The 20,877-nt window shown below is 33.5% G+C and overlaps 1 protein-coding gene across 2 annotated transcripts in view; it reads left to right on the forward strand.

Annotated features, from left to right (window-relative positions):
- The window catches only part of LOC136026667 (tRNA-dihydrouridine(47) synthase [NAD(P)(+)]-like), a 109,377-nt gene that overhangs the window by 35,923 nt on the left and 52,577 nt on the right, over window positions 1-20,877 (forward strand). For both annotated transcript variants that reach the window (XM_065703408.1, XM_065703409.1), the window contains exons 7-8: window positions 5,059-5,175; window positions 18,336-18,512. In XM_065703408.1, coding sequence (XP_065559480.1) covers window positions 5,059-5,175; window positions 18,336-18,512 — 294 coding nt within the window. The remainder of the gene's footprint in view (window positions 1-5,058; window positions 5,176-18,335; window positions 18,513-20,877) is intronic.

Here is a 20,877-nt window from a genome sequence, read left to right on the forward strand (position 1 = left end):
CCTGATTCCAACCAAATTAGCAGCTTCATATCTTAACCACGAAAATTTGATTCTCGTACTAATGACATAAGTGTACTTGTCTTGTTTATATTACAAGGTTTTCCACCAGCTAAGACAAATGCGTGATCATAACCTACAAAATTTAGGTTTAAAAGAGTCTGATTATTAAGAGACTTATCAATCATTAATCTAAGTTTGAATATTCCGTCAAAGTATCTTCTTCTTTTCCTAAAATGACTCCGTTCTAAATTCTGAGGCTTCAAGAATTGTTTGTTTGTTTTAACTGCCAAAATTTTCACGTATTTCCGAAGTTTTTAGGGTTAAAACATAGATAGACTATATTTCTGAGAGATTTTAAATTGTTTGTAGTATTTTTGTGCATTACATTTATTTTTATAGATAAGTATTTTTTCAATTATGGTAAATAACAACATTAATTGCACAACTGGAAGCTTTCCCGAAAATGGTCTAATTTGTTAGAGGGTGTTTTTAAACTGAATTACTTCAAAGCTCTTAGAAAAGGCTTATTCAAGGCTCATCTCCAGGCTTTAAAGGAAAGCTCTTACATAAGCTACTAATTCAGCAGTTGATTCAATTAACTTCCTCTGAGATACATTCTTTTGATATATCGTTAAGGTCTTCTATTTAGTTGCTGTGAAATTTCCATTTCGGGCATAAAGAGTGTAATTAAGGAATGCTAGTAGAATACTAGTAGTAATACTAGTAGGAATACTAGTAATAATTGCTAATCCGATGTGGAAATACTTGGAGTGTCATGTAGCTTTAAATGAATATCAAACTGTGTCCAATGTAGTATGCTTTAATTTTTTTTTTTAAATTATCTTTTTTTTTATATTAATTTTTTTTTTATATTATTATATTATTTTTTTTATTTTATATTTTATTTTTTATATTATTTTATATTTTATGCTTTAATTTATATTTAATTAATTTTTAATTTCATATTATCAGACACCACCAAGTTATAATGTTCAATATTAGTGGACTTGCATCTAACCGGGGGGAAGGGGGGTATAGGACCTCCTATGGGGAGTGAAAAACAAAATATTCGTCTTAAATTTCAAAGTATTGTAGGACGTGTCCTTTATAAAGAAAAAAGGGAAATCTGCCTCCTGTTTGTGGGACAAACAAACTTGACGCATACCCAATACGTTACATAAAATGAATAATAATAATAATATCAGATAGGGATTTACGAGGACTGACGTAAACAATGTTGTATGGCTAATTTACTCCTCTCCCCCTCGAAAATTCTCCCCAAAAATCTCCCCATGGATAATTCCCCAGAAAAATTCCCCTCTGAAATCCCCGCACGAACAATTTCCCTTCGAAAATTCCTGTCGCATACAATTACCTTTTAGATAATTCCCCCTACGCGTAAAATTAAAGATTCAAATAGAAAGTAAGAAAAATAAAAAGACTGAAGAAAGGAGGGATTTTGGAATATTCTACCCTTATTCCAGAATGTATGCAGGGTATAGTCTAGAATATGATATTTTATTTATTTTGTAAATTTTTTTTAATTCTTGTTTTCATGTTTCTTGGGGGATCAAATTATCAAAGAAGGAAACGATGCAGGCTGTTCCCGGGTAAGATTTGAAATAAGTGTTTCTGCTCATTTTAAATTTGCGTGGCTCGACTAGGAGTTTAACTTCGCGTCAATATAGTTAAACTTTAAAAAAGATAAATGTAAAAAAAACGCCCATTAAAAAACGAGAAAACCTTCTGATGTGTGCCTAGTAGACGTATTCTTGATCACTAGGGGTGAAGTGTGTACCAGAACAAGTCCACGGTACTGTGTAGTTGTCTAATTTTGTCGTAGCAGCGGGTGGCAAACTAAAAAACAAAGTAAAGAAGTGTGACATTCAACAGATTCGACGTTGGATGTATGGTTTTCCATTTAACAATTCAGGTATATCGGTTGCTTTGAAATTTTTGGTTGTAATTTCAATTTTTTTTTCTTTTTTGCCACCCATATTTGTAATAATTGTGACTCATTGAAAAATAATAGTTTCGGACTGTGTGAAAATAATACGGCAGAGGCTCCAATAAATTACATATAAGTATTTTTGAGTAATCAGCATATGGTTTTCCTTGGAAGTGGGAAGAGTTGGAACCATCTTTGTTTGGATGAATGTAAATGTTTATTAGTTCTAACAATCTAATAGGGTTTTCTGGTTGGTCTTTTGCTGCTTCTGTAGAATTGTATATTGCAAAATAACAATGACCCTTGGAATATTACAAAACCTTAAAAAAACATTTTTTTTTATAGTGACATTTTTGTCTTTTTTACAATGAGTTTTTGGAACTATTTAGTAAATGCAGAGGGCACGCTGCATAGACGATATAAGTAAAATATCGTATAAATGTGAGTATACACCCTCTTGACTAGGTAAGAGGCGGGGGTTATTTGAAATACACCTGTACAGATAGACCTGTAAAGGCATAGCTTTCCTTTGAAGGTGTAGTTGTCTTGGGAATTAAAAGGTTGGGAACGTTTGAATTTTCACGGACGAAAAGCGTCGTCCAACTTGTTTTGCTTATTACTTTTCGCGGTTACACGTGTTAACATTGCCGACAATGTGGTACTTCCATATAGACTTGCTAATTATGAAACGATTAAAAGAAAATCTCAGAAAATCGAGGTTCTCAGGTATAAATAGCCTTAAGATGAGTAAAGGAGGCTATAATGTTTTATTTTATGTCTTTTTTGCTTTAATTTGTCGCTTGGAAACCACTTTTTTCAGCAAGTCGGTAGTATTTGGAATAAAAGAAAGTAGGCTTTGTCAGTAACTGCGTAGGAATCCCTGCACTCAACGATCGTCCTCAAATCACTGGTCTTCCAGTTCTTCTTTAAATGACCAAAAAGAAAGAAAAGACATTGGGAAATAACAAGATCTTAGAGCTTTTTTTTAAAGATCTGTTCTTTCTTTAGGATTTAAGAGGGAAAAGCTCTGTAACAACTACGGTCTGTTGGGGGAAAATGCGGCTTCAATTTGCTATATAATGCCTAAAATCATGTTATATTTATTTTCAGCTCGAGGTATATAAACTTCTTTTGTCCAAATGATGACTGGTAAGGGATAAAGAGGAACTCTCCTGATTTCAGTGAAGTAAACAGGCTTTTAGTAATGAAACTAGTAAATAAAGATCCTAAAAGAATCTTATTCACTCTCTTAAAGAAAAAAAGCGATGATATACGCCTTTTTGTTTCGAACAGGTTAATTTTCTCTCAGTGCCAAAGATTATGTTAATCGTAGCAGAAATTCCTACGGAATCGCTTCTAAGCCTAGTTTTTCTTATCTTTGACAACAGTATTAGTCAGTGCGTAACCAAGCTTCTAGATTCGACCAGAACCAGCATCATCGTCCACCTGACTGTACCACCACACGCAACACAAGCTCCAGCCTTTTGACCTGAGTGTTATGGTTCCTCTGATATCGCATTAGTATCGTGAGACAGTATCCTACATGACAGCCAACAGATGAAAGACCTTGTATCCTTCATGACAGTAAACAAACGTTAGACAATCTCTATGCACAGCATCTCAGAATTGCTAGAGAGCATTAACTGTGGTTTTGTTGCACTAGTATCTATCCTTTTGATAACAATATTTTCCTGCTGATCTATATCAGAAAGAACGTTTGTCACACCTGTGGAAAATGATGACATTTATATGTTCAGATTGGGCATTCTGAGGATGGGCCGTCATCTGGATTGACAGAGACAGATAGCGAGCTATCTGAAGAGATAGACCAGTTGTTCAGTCAAACAATGTCATTACTCTCAGAAAAATCCCCAAAAAAGGAACTAGGATAGTTGCCAGCAAGAAGACGACAGAAGTTCTTATGGGCAAAGAAATTATGAGCAAGAATGGCGGATTTGAAGAAAAATCAGGCAGAGGAGAGAAAAGCTAAGCACCGTAAAGACAAAAAATAGCAGAGATATGGGACAGAAACCGAATGGAACGACTAAAGCTAAGGGGAACCTATGCATAAATGACGAGGAATCGGGGTCTTTTGAAGAGTTGAACAGAGATAAACATGGTACTCTTAACAATAGCTCAGAGGACGGTCCTGCTCTTGGGCTGAATAACGAAGAGCCATGAGGCTGATAAAATAGAAGAGAATCATTATATTCTAGTGGGGTTAACTTCTAAGAAGGAAGCCTGCGTTCAATATGTTGTGCAAGTCATTGAAGAGTTTCTCCTTGACTTTGAGGTCAAGTAGGCTTACTACTCTCAAATAGTTCGCCTCCAAACTAATTTTGAATGCCCCCGAACTCTGTTGAAATTACCAACGGAGAAAAAACAGAAAAACAAACCTAACAGATAAAAAATAAAAGAAAATATAAAGAAATGAATAAACGATTCACAAGAAAAGGAAACTCCTTTGATTTTTTCTTTTGTTGTGTAGTATTTTTTTATGTTTCTTGTATATTTTAGCTGTTTGCTCTTGTTTTTCTTCTTTATTCCCCAAATAAATGTAAACTATCCGGGTATTTATTAATTTATTCACTTTTTTCTATCTTAATTGATGGTATTACCCGTTATTATATTTTCCCGTTATCTATATTTCCATATAGAACAAACATGAATAATAAACACCGAAACTGTATCTAATGGCTCGTATTGCTATTCAGTTTTAGACGACCAGAATTTCGTCTTCGATCTTAAAGGATGCCAACGAGATTATCCGGGGGGACTGACAGCTGATCTTATTCTTGGAAAGAGTTAGTCCTGGGGGCATGCATACAGGGGGAGTGGGTCCTGACCTAGGAACCCCCTCCTCTCATGATTGTTGAGCAGCATCTTATGATTTTCTCCAAATTCTTCTTGATTTGCTTTTTTTCTTCAGATTTGACCCCTTTTAAGAAAATGCCCCCTCCCCTCCGAACAAATTCGTATGAACGTCCTGCGTTTTTCCAGATTCCAGGCGAAAATTATTCCGAATGTGGGAAAGGATAGCGCACACACTAAGTTAGGCTGCAAATTTTATGGAGGCTTATTAAATATTAATTTTCTTAATTCTCTTTCAGATTTGTGGAAACAACCCATATTTATTGACAAAATGTGCACAGATGTTAGAGGAAAATATATCTATGGACTTTTTGGATATAAACTGTGGATGTCCTATTGATATGTTTTACGAAAAGGTTTGTATTCTTGTTTTACAAAAAACACATAATTATACAGTGACGTAGCTATGGGGACAAAAGGGCTCTGTTGTTTTATTGGCTGGGGTTCCATTAAGATAAACAAATGTTTAAACCTTGGGGGCTGCTGTGGTGGTTGGAGTGTGGGCAGAAACAGAAATTATCCTTTGACTCTGGAAAAGTTCCTACGTCTCGGCAGTTGTGCTGGTGTAATATCACATATATACAGACGAAACTGAATATCTCCTCATAGGACACGCTTCTGTGTGCAAGCTAACTGCCTACTATAATTTAAAAAGTAGACACCAAAGTGTCTGATAAAATCAATTCTAGTCCAACCGAAGTCAAACGTGGGTGCTTCAATAGTTTTTGAGGTGTCAATCAATCAATCAATTTATTAATACTAAAGAAAACTATTACAAAAGTAAATCAATTAATAGGCCCAAGAAGCTATGCTTGTGTTTGCTAAGTGTTTTCCAAAAGATTCGTTTAGGGCACTTGTGTGAATAATAAAACAATAAGCTGCTCAAAAGACATGTTTTGATCTTATTGCTGAGGTGTATATTGAAAGAAAGGTTCAGATACGTTGATCCTGTTTTACAGCTGAAGGATGATATGTTGCCAAAAGTTAAGCTTTTTGACAGTTCAGCCACGGCCGAAAAATATGGTATTGAGTGGTAAGAGGCCGTAGTAGAAGTCGTAAAAGAAGCTCGAACTTGTTAAGTTTTTCTCAGCTTGTATTCGAGGACAGTTTCGGGGCCAGGTCTCAAGTGACTTAGTTTCTAGTCGCTGAGTTTTTAGTTTTTAAGTTTTGGTCGTAAAAAATTCTCAGTAGTGTACCAGTAATCTCAGTATTTATATCAGTAATATCTCAGAAATATCAGTATTTCAGTAATATCAGTAATACCAGTAATACGAAGTCCATAAGTGTCTATGACGAACACGAATGACAACAAAGCTATTTGAATTGTTTAAATTTTTAGCGGAAAATCTGTAATTTTAGATAGCACAAATATTGTATACGGATTAAAAAAGTCTATTACTAAACTGGCTTCCAGCAATTCTTGTCATAATCTAGACATAAAGATTATTACTTTTGTTTTACAGGGAGTGCCTCTTATGTGGTGAATAATATTGTTTTGTCTAAACTTTTCTAGGCTAAGGTGTAAAAAAAGAAAACAACAACAATAACAATAACACTTGTTGAAAAGCAATACTGTCTGAGTGTTTTAAATAAACATGCTACCTCTGTCTCTTTAGTCTGTAGATTGATATTTATTTAGATCAGATTTAGGGAGTAGATTTAGAAGAGCGGTTGCCAACAGAAGCTTAAAATTTACAACAAATTTTGAAATACATTTTTTCTTCTATTGAATTCTTTTTTGGAAAATGTATCCTTTTTGACACTGATTCCTTATAGATATATTCAATTAGAATGGGCCAATAATACAAATATAATTTTCATAAAAGTGTTTTGGGAATCCTCTTTCCACTAAGCTGTTTCTTAATGCAAATTGTTTCTAACTGTTGACTCTAAAACTAGTATCCAGAATCAGATGAAAGATTAGATTGTTTAAAAAAAAAAAGGTAAAAGTAGATAATCTCGAAATCATTAAAAAAAGCATGTCTAATAAACTTACAGAATTCAAACGTCGCTATTTTATTTTTATTTATTTATTTATTTATTATTACGAATAGCGGTAAGCATTAATGCAGGTTTTTGACCTAAAAGAAGTAAGACCATTTTTCCTTGAGTAGAAAGAAGCGAGTGGGGTATAACTTTAGCTAATCTATCTGTCTGAAATGTGGTTACCGATCCCTAAAAAATTATAGGTCTCACAAGTTTAATATAAATCTGTTTAATTTTGATTAGAATTCATAATTTTAATGTTCCATTTTAGCTATTCAAGATGAAGCTAAAAACATCTGCACAAAAACCGATGAACTTATCTGGGGCTTCGACACCTGGTTTGGACCTTTATATATCTAGAATCGGGGTAGCTGTTTGGTAATTTCGATAAGCAAGAACTTTATTGGCATCAAAAACCAGGCTAATAGGAGTCAACAGTCTTTTAAAAAAAAGTTTTTGAAGCATCCAAACCCAATGCATAGCAGATTAAAGCACACATTTGAACTTTTTTAGTTTTTACATTTTTTCCATCGAGCCACTATTTTTCACAAGAATAAAAGAAATGTTGTGTGATATGCATTAGTAAAAAATTAACTGCCATATATCGAGTTCGAATGGCTCAAAAAGCTACCTTCTTTGTAGAAAAAACTCCGCCCTTGTCTTGTTGTTTCTTTCTGCGCCGAGAAATTAAATAAAAATACACACATAAAAACAAAACAACCCACAATAAAAACATAAAAAACGGTGATTGAATGTTATAGGCTCAGTAGAAAAGTTTTCTTTGACTTGCTTTGAAATTCTGGATTTCCAAAACAAAAAACAGGTTTATACTGTTTAGTTTCATTATTGAAAATAGATTAAATTTTTCTCCTGGTCTTGAATATCTGACTTTTATCAATTTACAGTTGTCATTAGAAGCAATTTGCGTTTTGCGATTCAATAGTTTTAGGCTCATAATTCCCTCCTCTTTGATTGTCAAGATTTCTACAATTTTTCCATGTATTGCCTATAATTTGTGGCGTTTCCCAAATTTATTCTCCCTCCCTATCCCTTATAGAAACACTTACATATCGCTAGAATTAACAAGATTATCCTTGTTTCTCTCAAGTTCAAGATTGTTCTAGACTCTCGAAAATAAGTTTAGTTAAACTCAGTACTCTAGACCTGTCTTCGAATACAAATATTATTACATTCTCCCATGTCAATCATATTGACCCTCATGTAAGCTATAGGCCAGCACCCCCCCCCCAACTTTTGGAATGTCAAGATTTTTGCAATATTTCATACTTTTTTTATAATCATTGTTTTTCGAAATTGACTTTTCTAGAAGAAATGTCTACAAAAAGGCCTGAATCACTGGTAACCTCCCTTTTTTATAAGTGTAAAGTTTGGAATTCGTACAAGATCATTTTTTTACCCCCCAAAACGGATCCAATTAAATTCTGTGTTGTGGAACTGTCTTAGAATGTTATCAAACTCTCCCCTATCACTTATACTGTTTTCCATGTAAACCACTTTGAGTGCTAATTAAAGAGAGACAAGGAGGATTAGTTTAAAAATTCCCTTTGGGAACTTTGGAGCTATTGAAAGACATTGCATTGAAAGAAACTACTGAAAACACCGAGTGCTAGTATGAAATGACCTTTAGCAGAAAGACAACTTGCAGTAATTGATGCCAAATCGGAAAAGGGGGTTGCAACTAACCCGAGAAAAGAAAGTACTAGACATATATCCCAAACGTTACTAAATCAGAGAAATTTTCGCAGATAATTCGAATTCACGTCTGTCTTTGGATTCATTTTTTCCGATTTTTTTTTTTTGAAAAATGTAAACCAGATTTTTGGCTTTCGAAAAATCTGATGACAGATTGCTGAAGATTGTCCTTTTTGGCCAACTGTCAAGGGCATAACGGAAAGCTGGTCATCTGTGATTGGGGTGGGAGGAGGACATAAAGAAGGATTTAATGGAAATGGAAACTCCCTGGGAGGGTGTAAAGAGGGAGGCTTTGAATAGATTGGGATGGAGGAGAAGCTTGCGTAGCTGCGTTGGCCTCAGGTGGCTTGGTGCTGCGGTGAGTTGTTAGTGATAGTAGCAGCAGTAGTATACCCAAAAATTTTTATTTTACATTTGGGAGATTTTAATTTATTTTGATTTTAACTTTTGAACGTAACCCACGCATGGAAATGCTTGAAACATAAAGAAGTGTAATCATAAAACCGAAGCAAGCTTATCAGCGAGGTTTTAAGAGCAAAAATGTCTTGCGCTTTTCCTTGGGAGAAGTAGGGCATATTTTAGTGGTGTCAGTTGGGGGAAGGAGATGTGTAAGCCCCCCTTGATTGTTTTTTCACTTCCTACTAGATTTTGAAAAATATTTTTTGGACCCCTATTTTCATTGAAAAATGCTTTTTTGTATATTCATTGAAAAATGAAAAATTTACCTCCTCCAAAATATTCAAAAATACGATCCTGTTCCCCCCTAAACTTTCTTGAATTAACGCCACTGGCTTCTTTGCGCTACAAAAAGAGACGGGATCTTTCACCCACAAAGTAATAGGCCTCTTTTACAACACAATAAGAAGTTACCTTCCAGAGGGAGAAAGAAAATAGGAAGAAACCACACCCTAAAAAAATACTCCAGATTCTCCCTAATTCATCGCAAAACGAAAAAGTACAATCGGAGTCTTATACCTTTTGATTGTTTTAAATAATAATTTTAATTACGTTATTTGTTGTAGATTCATCTTTGAATAGTTTCATCTTTTATTTTTATTTGATCTTTTTGGTTGGGCTGTTTTTTATACGTTTTTTTGTGAAGGAGAATGGGGCGTTTTTTAAGTATGCAGATATAAAGAATTTGTCCGAATACACCCCTTCCCCCGTCATCCCCACGACTTATCAAGATTTTTATGAATGCCAGTAAAATTATATACACCTTTCCTACCCATGTTTCTCTCTCTTAAACTTAGTATTTATAACCTTTTTTATTTTGGAGAGGATGTTTTTTACTTTTTTTTTTAGTATATTATTTGTTACTGGTATAGCAAAGTCTGTTTCTATTCTGTATTTCTTTTTTATATCAGTACTTATTTTTTTTTTTTTATTTGAACATATCGTTGCTGATGTTAATATATTTGGGTATGCTATTATTTTTTCACTGTGTGTTCCATTATGTGAGCTATTTTGCTTTACGAAGGCGCTCTATTTATTTTTGTCAGTAAGTTCAAGCCCGAAAACAAATCCTGCTGATAGGTAATCAGTTTGTTGAATTAATTAAATAAAAAAAAACTAATTTTTTTATCTGAAAGTAAGGAGCGACATTAAAACTTAAAACGAACAGAAATTACTCCGTATATGAAATGGGTTGTCCCCTCCGCAATCCCTCACTCTTTATGCTAAAGCTTTTAATTGTTTTAAAAAGTAGAATTGTGGCAAAGAGTCAAACTTTAGCGTAAAGAGCGAGGGATTGCGGAGGGGACAACTCATTTCATATACGGAGTAATTTCTGTTCGTTTTAAGTTTTAATGTCGCTCCTTACTTTCAGATAAAAAAATTAGTTTTTTTTTATTTAATTTCTGAACGTTTTTGAATTAATGCATGTTTGGTTTTGGCTCTCCGCACATAAATTATTAAAATGAAATTTGTATATTAATTTTTTTTTGGCTAAATGGCTTTCTCTTAGTTTTGATCAGACGATTTTGAGAAATAAGGGGTGGAGAAGGAGGCCTAGTTGCCCTCCAATTTTTCAGTTACTTAAAAAGGCAACTAGAACTTTTAATTTTTAACGAACGTTTTTATTAGTAAAAAATATACGTAACTTAAGAATTAACTTACGTAACAAACTTTCATAACCTTATATTTTTATTATGTATACGAGGGGGTTTGTACCCTCGTTAATACCTCGCTCTTTACACTAAATCGTAAGTTTTTTCCCAATTCTTTAAGAATGACCCCTGAATCAGAAAGGCCGTAGAATAAATAGTTGAAATTACTAAAAATACTTTAGCATAAAGAGCAAGGTATTTATATCCTCCTAAATACCTCGCTCTTTATGCTAAAGTATTTTTAAAACCCCTCATATGCGTAATAATCTCTGTTCGTTTTAAGTTTCATTGCTACTTCTTCCTTTCATTTGAAAAAAACGTTTTCATGTTTATTTTTCATTGTTTTCTTATAGTAATGCTAGAGAATCCTGCGCCCTTGTCATTGAATTTTTCTTCCCCCATGACAGATTCCTCCAAGGAAAGATCCTCCAACATAGCCCCCTCTCCTCAGCCCCACCCCCAAACAAAATAAAATCCCCCTGAAAATGTCTGTACACTTCCCAGTAACCATTACTATATGTAAACACTGGTCAAAGTTTGTAACTTGCAGCCCCTCCCCCAGGGATTGTGGGGGAGTAAGTCATCCCCAAAGACATAGTTATTATGGTTTTCGACTATGCTGAACAAAATGGCTGTCTCAAAATTTTAATCTGTTGACTTTGGGAAAAAAATGAGCGTGGGAGGGGGCCTAGATGCCCTCCAATTTTTTGGTCACTTAAAAAGGACACTAGAACTTTTCATTTCCATTAGAATGAGCCCTCTTGCGACATTCTAGGACCACTTGGTCGATACGATGACCCCTGGGGGAAAAAAAAAAACAAAAAAAAAACGCACCCGTGATTTGTCTTCTGGCAAAAAATACAAAATTCCACATTTTTGTAGATAGGAGCTTGAAACTTCTACAGCAGGGTTCTCTGATACGCTGAATCTGATGGTGTCATTTTTGTTAAGATCCTACGACTTTTAGAGGGTGTTTCCCCCTATTTTCCTAAATAAGGCAAATTTTCTCAGGCTCGTAACTTTTGATGGGTAAGACTAAACTTGATTAAACTTATATATTTAAAATCACCATTAAAATGCGATTCTTTTGATGTAGCTATTGATATCAAAATTCAATTTTTTAGAGTTTCGGTTACTATTGAGCCGGGTCGCTCCTTACTACAGTTCGTTACCACGAACTGTTTGATAGATAAGCCGCTCACAAAACTGTATCTGCTTTGCGGTTCAAGAAGAACCGCGGCCATAAAAAAAAGAAAAGAACATGTTTTTAGAAAATGGGCTTAAGCTCTATCCCTGACATAACAATTTGTTTGTTTATCACCTCTTGACAGAATGTTAGAGCGTTCCCTAGAGAAAATATTTTATCATGAAGTTGAAATATTGCTCTCTGATAAATGTACTAACACTATCATAAACAGAGATTGAATGAAATATCTCTTCATCTATCAATGACTAAAACGATTTTGCTCCTTTGGTGGCTGCTATGGGGTATAAACTCATCTTTAAACACAGTAAAAAAGAAGTTGAAATTTTAAGTAAAATAATGATTCAATTGTAAAACGAACATAAATCACTATCAATAAATAATTGAATCCCTTAATTATATAATCCTTTAATGTATATATATATATATATATATATATACACATACACACACACATATATATATATATATATATATATATATATATATATATATATATATATATATATATATATATATATATATATATGTATATATATGTATATATATGTATATATATATATATATATGTATATATATATAAGAAAAAAAATATTGAAAAGAATATATGAATGTAGATTGACAGTTTAGTATGTATTGATATTCATTCCGGAAAGTTTTAACAATTTTGGATTAGTTAACGCTATAAATTAGAAAATGTTTAAATTGTAGTTTGTTTTCAGTAAAGCGCAAATGATGTTCTGCTTTATTATGCATAGGCAAAGTAATAGCGCTGCCTATGAAACAAAATGTTTTCATATTTCTCTATTAATAAGTTAAATGACTTCATTTCTCTAGTGGTTCCTATGGTTATTTCGGCTATTTTGTATTGTAATTTATTTTTTAACTATCGAAAAGAGGGTATCAAACAAAACTGATTTGAATAAATCTCGTTCAACTAGTTTTTCCATGTAATTTTGTACTGTGTGTTTTCCTGCGGAAATGACATTCCTGACTACAAACTACTAACCCTTTAAGGTTAATGCCCCTTTTGCCATTTTTCGATAGATTTGATAAAACATTTTTTTATAGATTTGTTTTTCTGCATCCATACGATTGCAATTTTTCGACGTGAACGATAATTTTACTATCTTTCGATAGTTGAGATTCAGCTCTATCCGTCTATTGGATTTTACTTTTGAAGTTTACTTTGTATTTTTTAAAGATTCAAATATACGTTTAAAAAGTTTTTCAGAATAGCAAAAATACAACTATTTTTAATTTTTAAGCAAATTGAGGTCATTTTCTAAGAAAAAGTCTAAATAATGTCATAATTCTGGCTTGTTCAGTGGATAGACATAAAACTAACGAATTTTAGTAGAATTCTAGTAATGTGAGCATCTTGTCCTTTAAGTAGAAGCTAATGCTGCAGGCTGTTCGCAAAATTCCATGTTTCATAGAGAGCACAATTTTTGACGTGTACACTTCTTTTCCTCAATCAATAAATTAAATATTAAATGGAAACAAATAGAATTAGCTGGCTCTTTTAGTTTTTTTAATGGAGGACAAGATGATAAGATAATTTAAAGACAGCGAAAAGAGAGATTGTTTTGGATTTTGTTTTCTTAATTGATCTTTAACAAAAGAAACACTAAAAAGGGAGAAAAGAGGAGGAAATACAAATTGTTCTTCTTTTTGTCAATAATCGTTAAACTTATAGAATAACTAGGCGGTTAGATGAACATGAAAAAGAAAGAAGGAATAAAGTGGAAGAAACTGGATTGATTTGAGACTTCAGGAGATAATTTTTGTCTTTCGTATTTTTGAACCTTAAGAACTGCAAAGCAAATAAAAAAAAAAATGCAAAATTCAAAATTAAAGCGGGAAAAACTAAATAAAATGACAAAATTGAAAAAAAAGTCAAAATAATGAGTAACATAAAGAAAGAAAACGATCAAAAATAAGGTTTTAAAGGCCAAACGAAAATACTGAAAAGTTTCAGAAAGTGGATATTTCGAGAGAACCACCGCCTCTTGTTCAGCGCGAACAAAATAATATAATCAAAGGAAATGCCGAAGACAAAAGCCAAAAACCAAACGTGGAAAGTCAACAAAGCCAATTAAAATGGAAAAAAAACACCAAAAAATTAAAGATAAATAAAATTCACTGAAATACCAAAAATTATAAGAATTAAAATCAAATGCCTAACAACAATAAAGTGAGTCATTACAGAAATAGAGTAGGCTAGAGTCACCTGAAAAAGTGACTGTTTTTCTTAGGTCTTGTTTATCCAATGTAGTCTTAGAACTTGTGTTTTAAAATAAGTAGAAATTATTGGGATGGGATGCCGCACATTTCCTCTTATATTTAAGCATTTCTTCTAGAAATATATTTTTGTGGAATTGTGATATTTTTGGCCATTCTATTAAAGATGAACCGTACCCTTACTAAGATTCATGAAAAAAGTATATTTTTAATTATAATTTATATAAATTGTTCCTAGGTATCTTGAAATTACTTTGCTTTTTCACGAAAAGTGAATTCATTTCTAAGGGGTTTTCTTGTTGGTTTCTCAGATAAAGTCATACTTTCTTAAAGAAAAAAATTGTTAGTTTTTCTTTAAGAATTCATTTACCCCGACAAGAATCGTGTGAGAACGACTGCCCTAAACTATTTTAGTTGATGGAAAGAAGAAATTAAATATAAATTGTTTTTCATTTATGCTGATGATATCTCAACACTAGCTGATCTTGCACGATTGGTCCTATTTTAAAAAAATTCAGAAAATGTACAAATACAAATTGTCTTTATGCCTAGAAATGATGAATGTGGTAATCTTTCCCTTGTGGGCTTTTCCAGGGAAATAAGTTTTCCATTTATTTCGTTTATTACCTTATAAGGACAGTTTTTCTAAAGCAGGGATGTCCAAGCCGCGGCCCAAGGGCCGCGGTGCTGCTTGCCTAAGATTTTTGTGCGGTCCTTTTGTGCGGCCCGCTAGTCATTTTCACTCCGTAGTATTTTTTTTAGCAGAATTACTGAAAATTGAAAATAATAACATTTAAAAATATTTTGCTTCATATCATTATTTTTTTTTATATTGATGCCGCGCTTAAACAGCATTCGTATACCATACGCCACGAAACAATGTAAAAATCCAATTGACTTTGTATTGTAGAAATAAAAATAGCTTACCGTATTTGGTATTAATAAATAAATAAATAAAAAAATAATTTGTCTCTTTTTGTTTGTGTGTTATTTGTTCCCATTTTCAAAGATGAAATTAGTGTCTTTTAACTGTTTCTTTATGTGCCAATTTTTCTTGAAATTTAATAGGTTGTGCGGACCATTGAACTTGTTCCAAGTGACAATGCGTCCCATTATAATAAAAGATTGGGCATCCCTGTTCTAAAGTCTTTTGTTGATATTAAAAAAAATATAATTTTGGCTTTAATTTTAAACATGTGTTACTCAGATCAGCATTTTAGCTGATATCACCCAGGTGCTTAGCCTATGTAGGGGTTTGATTTGGGAGGATGGGCATCAGCATTGAATGAACAAAAAATCTTGAAAAGTGTAAGAGATTATGGGAAGGTAGTCTCAATATTTCAAGGCTTTGGTGCATACCCAAAGCCTCTACCATTCTCCCCCCCCCCCGTGTACGCGCTTTGTCACGCCCGATTTGTTCTATTAACCATCTTAATCATATGCTATACGGTTGGGTAGACTGGTAGTTCTAGTGTCGTAGTATTGATAAAAGTCTCTACTTATTTTTCTTTCTTCGTTAGATATATTGGTCACTTTACTGTATAATTGTTAATTTTCTTTTTTCTTGTTTGTTTGTTCTTTCTTTCGTTCTCTCTCTTTTTATACTCCTCTAGTGTATTTTTGTAATGTAACGAAAGAGGGAAAAAATAAATTATTATTATTACAAGTGACGGTTGATCCAAAGGTTTGATTGCAGTTCAGGTTTCCCTATCGACTCCCATGCGAATAAAGTTTCTCTATTCCTCTCAATTAATAATTTTCATAAATTACTTTCTGGAAGCACATCTTCCCCCCCGCTTCCTTAGTAACGGGGTACCTCAAGAGGAGGTACCCCGCGCTGACTACTTGAAGAACGCTGCGCCTCCATTTGGAATAGTCTCTTGAAGGATGTTATCTCCGAAAACCCTTCTGTTGATTCCTTTAAGAGGAAGATCAAAAGGCATGACTCAAGGGAGAAACCTAGGTAAATGGTTGACTAGTGACATATTGGGCCCTAAGTATTTAGTGACCTGGCGCCGTGAACCAGTCATAAAAGAAGTGTATGATCTCACCCAATTTGTTTTATCTGTAAATTTACAATGTAGTGTCAATCAGAAACAGGAGGTGACTCAAGACTATCATTGTTGTAAAGCTTTCTTTCTTGACTTTTTCACGAATATAGCTTTTTCGTTTATCCCAACTAAAACCCTATACGAATTATTGTTTTAATCTCCTTTTTTGTTTTTCTTTTTTGTTTTGTCATATTTGAGCAAGCGTCTCGCAATGGGTTCCATTTGAAATTTTGCTCTGAAAAAAGGACAACTGTATTATGATTTAGCGCTAGAAAATGACTTAAAGCTAGAAAAAAACACTAGAAAATAATGAATGTGTTAGTTTTCCTTATTGACCCTTTTCCTGGGGAATAAATTCCCAATTTAGCTCGATAAGTACTTTTGTCGGCGTAGTGTTTCCGGAAACAAAGCCTTTTTCTTGTTAATGTCTTGCCTTTTCATTTCAATTTATGGACTCGTCTTGACAAAGTTCCTGAAATTAGAATATGTTTTGGATATTGAAAAAAGTTCTTGCTTTTGAAATTGCTTCTTTTAAGGCGTTTGAACAATAAAATTTTTCGAAAGGCCCTTTCATATCCCAGAAAATTTAGCTCGTTATGTAGAAATTTTTGCTTTTCAACTAATGTTTTCGTGTTTTTCCAAACGATATTTTGTTATTGGGGGGGGGGGGCTGAGGGTTCAGCTTTAATTTAATTAGATATTCCACATACGAGTTTAATTTTTGTGTTGAAGTTCCTGCAATTATCTGGCAAAGAATGCAAACTGATGGATAATTTTCCAACAGTTATATATTTGAAAGAGACGTGGTTTCTCCTTTCATTTTTGGGTGAGGAAGTTCTGTATTTATAGAAGCATTTAAGCAGACAAAGTAAAATTGGGGTTGAAGAGAAGCGGTATTCATGAAAACGATGGAATTTTAAGTTAATGAACAAAGTTTTAACGTAAGATTGTGTAAGTCTTGGGACCCCAGGCCTTCCATCCTCTCTGTTTACCTACTTTCTTCTGCGTTTTTATTTCTGTTTAACCGAGCCAAAATCGGTATCTTATCTCTGAAGTTGTGATCTCAGATTTGGAAATGGTGGAGGGGGATCGGTCAAATATTTCTGCTTTAAGATATAGTAAGAACAAGTTAGATCGTTACAAAATTCAGGGTAAAGTGAAATTTTCTGACAGCCAGCATTCCCACATCAACAGCAACAAATAGAGGGGATAGAAGCCTAGGCCAAAATATAGTTAATTATCTTTGTGCTTCTTCAAAGTTGTAATTAATTCACTTGTTTTTTGAAGATTTTTAGCAAACCTTCTTGTCCAAAAGAAGGTACTGCATCCTATCCTCAAGATCAAGCACACCCTGCCTGTGCATTTTCTGATTTTGTGAACCCTTTTCCCCCAAAATAATTCTTTAGCACGTCCGTACTCAGTTCGAGCTGGACCTGAAACGGGGAAAGATAATTAAACTTCTGATATGACTTATACAGTTCTTAATTTCAAGAGGAAAAAAGGATATGTAGCATATAGAGAGAGAAGGATTTATTCATTAAACAGATAATAGACAAAAAATTGTTACTACCTCCTTTAAAAAGCAACGCTTGTCCGAGGGGGAGATAGAGAAAGTAAAATACATAAAATAAAAGAACACTAGGTCATTGACACCCCTAATACCACCACACTCAACTATAAATATGAGAAGAAAAAAAATTTTCACTATGATTTCGTATTGTTGTATATAGGTGAACCTTTGCTATTCCCCACCGCCCCTCCCCTAATTCACACACCCCTTCCTCAAAAAATAAATTTATGTATGAAAAATTCCTTGCACATTAGAACATTTTAACATCATCAACATCGGAACTGCAGATCTGCTAAAGTTACCACAATTTGACTTTAGTCTCAAAAACATCCCGATAATTTCCAGATTTGATTTTTTTTTGTATGGATATTGGATGTGACGGCTTTTTACTTTTCAATCTAAAGAGTATATACAAAAAAAAAATCCAAAAAATCATTAGACGCCGATAAAATGTTTAGCAAAATCTCCCGTAGCAATTAAGAACAATTTCACTACCTAAAGGGAAAAAAAACTAGTGATAAAAGTCTAGGGGAGGTGACAACACCGATGCCATGTTTTTACAAGTTTCACACTGTTTTTTCATGATGTCTTACCCTCTTCGAGTCTTTCTGAGCTTTGATAACGGCTTGTTTTATTATAGGGAGCTGGCAGTGGACTGATGACAAGGGAGAAACCTCTCACTGCAGCAGTTGAATGTATGTCCAAAGTTTTGTCGTGTCCTCTGACTGTGAAGATGCGGACAGGCGTTCAAAGTGACAAAAATATTGCCCATAAATTAATACCGAAGCTCAAAGGATATGACGTGTCACTTTTCACAGTAAGTATAAAAGAAAGGAACAAGGGTATGCTCAGGTAATATGCGCAATAGAAAGGAGGCTTTGTGTATGTGCTCTCTTCGCTTCAAATTTCCGAAAGTGAAACGCACCATCCATATTGGCAGCCAAATGCTCCCAGGAATGTTCATATTAGTGTTGCCAAAGGGAAAGTTTCTACTTTTTCGACTCTTTTTACCTTTGGATGACACCAGGACACTATAGGGTCTAAAAAGGTCACTTTTGAAAAAAAGACACTGCATTTTGTTTATTTGCAACCGTCGTTTATTTTTGGGCTGCTTTCTGCTGATTTTCGCTTTTTATTGAGAAAAGAGCTTGTGGAGAGACCAAAAAAGGAAGGATCATCTAAAACTAACGATCAGGGTGCTATTGAGGATAACCCAAACCATATTACTGCTCCTGTTGTGTAATTTACCAAATTCAAAAGCCAGCAATCTTTTGTTGGATGAAGTAGATGAAGTTGATGAAATTGATGAAGTAGATGAAAGTAGACTAAAGTTGATGGTTCTGATTTTTATTTGATCAGTCCCGTAAGTTTTGAATGTGATTGTGAGCCAGAATAATAGTAGATAATGCAAAGAATTGGAAAGAAGTATTAATAATGAACGCCGAATAAAGAAAATGACAGCGAAAAAGTAAAAAAAAAAAGATGAAACAATATAAATAAAAAAAACTCTGATTTTGGATTAAGTTATAATTTATAAAGGGTTAAAAGTTGCTTGGCATAAATTCAGTGACGAAATCCAAATAACAAGCTAACAAATAACAAATAGCAATCCAATAAGCCCCCTCCGAAGTTTATACAATCACCCTTTCTATAAAAATCTTATATGCCAACAGGGTGTAACATATAACCCTTGCTCTGAGGGCTTTAGGGGGGGGATATCATCCTCAGATATGTAATTTCTGAACTCTTCAACTACTTTGGCTCTCTCAAAACTTTGATTCTCAAAAATGCAAGTAAAAATGCAAACACCTAAGGAAAATGATAAATGTGCCCGTGACTTGGGGAATTGGAATTAAAATTGAGATCGTTAAGGAGAACAACAGAAAAAAAATCCAGAGAGAACTAATGTAAATTTTATAACTGCTTAGCACTAATAGTTTGAAAACAAATTGGTCTCTTGTCATCGTTTCCAAAATTTTTTAGTTAAAAAATTGTTTTTAAGTCTTGAGGAACACATCAAAGGTAATGGGAGAACACGAAATCAAATGGTGAAGTAGAACTTCCCTGGACAACTTCCCCAACTTTGATTATGCTGAGGATTTAAGCATCTTAAATTAAGTTGTTAGCAAAATGAATGAATTTTTAGATGTTTCGTGATTTCAGGGTGCGAGAATAGGCTGGAAAATAGTGTTAAGAGACTAACTCGCTAAGAATAGGAATTAGTGAAGATGGTAAAATGATGTTGGATGACGAAAGATAGATCAAGTAGACAGCTTTACTTGCCTAGATATTATTATTAGCAAAGACGATGAGTACAGTGACGATGTTCAAAGTAGAATAGTCAAGTCCCAGGGTGTTCTTTTTATGAGTTGAAAAAAGTATGGAAGAATAGAAAGATGTAGATAATATAGATAAAGATATAGATAAGTCATTGTTAGCCATCGTCTATGGTCAATCAAAACGCAGATTGTCCCCAGTTGAGGTGGGAGGATCTCATAAGGAAAGATCTAAGGGAAATAGGAACTTCCTGGGAGGGTGTAAAGAGTGAGGCGTTGAATAGATTGGAATGGAGGAGGATCGTACATAGCTGTGTTGGCCTTAGGTGGCTTGGTGCTGCAGGGAGTTGTTAGTATTAAAAATAATATGAAATTATTTATTATTAACAATAATATTATTTAATATTAAAAATAATTAGTCGAATTTAACAACCCTTTTCGTTCTAACGACCTGCTGAATCTGAAAGACAGCTACTATATTTTCAAAAGTAAGCTACAGCTTCTTATGTTGTTTGGTGCCATATGTTTTTAGCTGATTTTTCTTTATGTATATTTTCTTTGATATATTGTCTTTTTTATATGTTTCATTATTTTTTTACAACCATGATTCAAAATTTATTCTGCATACTATTTCTCGTTTCTATCATAATTATTCTACATATTGTTTTCAGTTGGTTATTTTTCCTTGACTATTCACACAAGTTTCTTTTTTGAATTATGCACCTGTCAGTACAAAAAACTGCGTAGATGCGCATCGAAGTCGTTTTTACAAATAAAATGAATTATCGATTTTTCTTAATTTTTTAAGATACATACATATATCGTTGAATAAGTTTCCACTTAGCATTACAAACAATTAGATTCAGTTTACATATTCCCGATACATTAAGAGTTCTTGTTAAGGTT

The sequence above is a fragment of the Artemia franciscana genome, chromosome 4, assembly GCF_032884065.1.
Source record: "Artemia franciscana chromosome 4, ASM3288406v1, whole genome shotgun sequence".
In the NCBI taxonomy this organism is placed as follows: Eukaryota; Metazoa; Arthropoda; class Branchiopoda; order Anostraca; family Artemiidae; genus Artemia; species Artemia franciscana.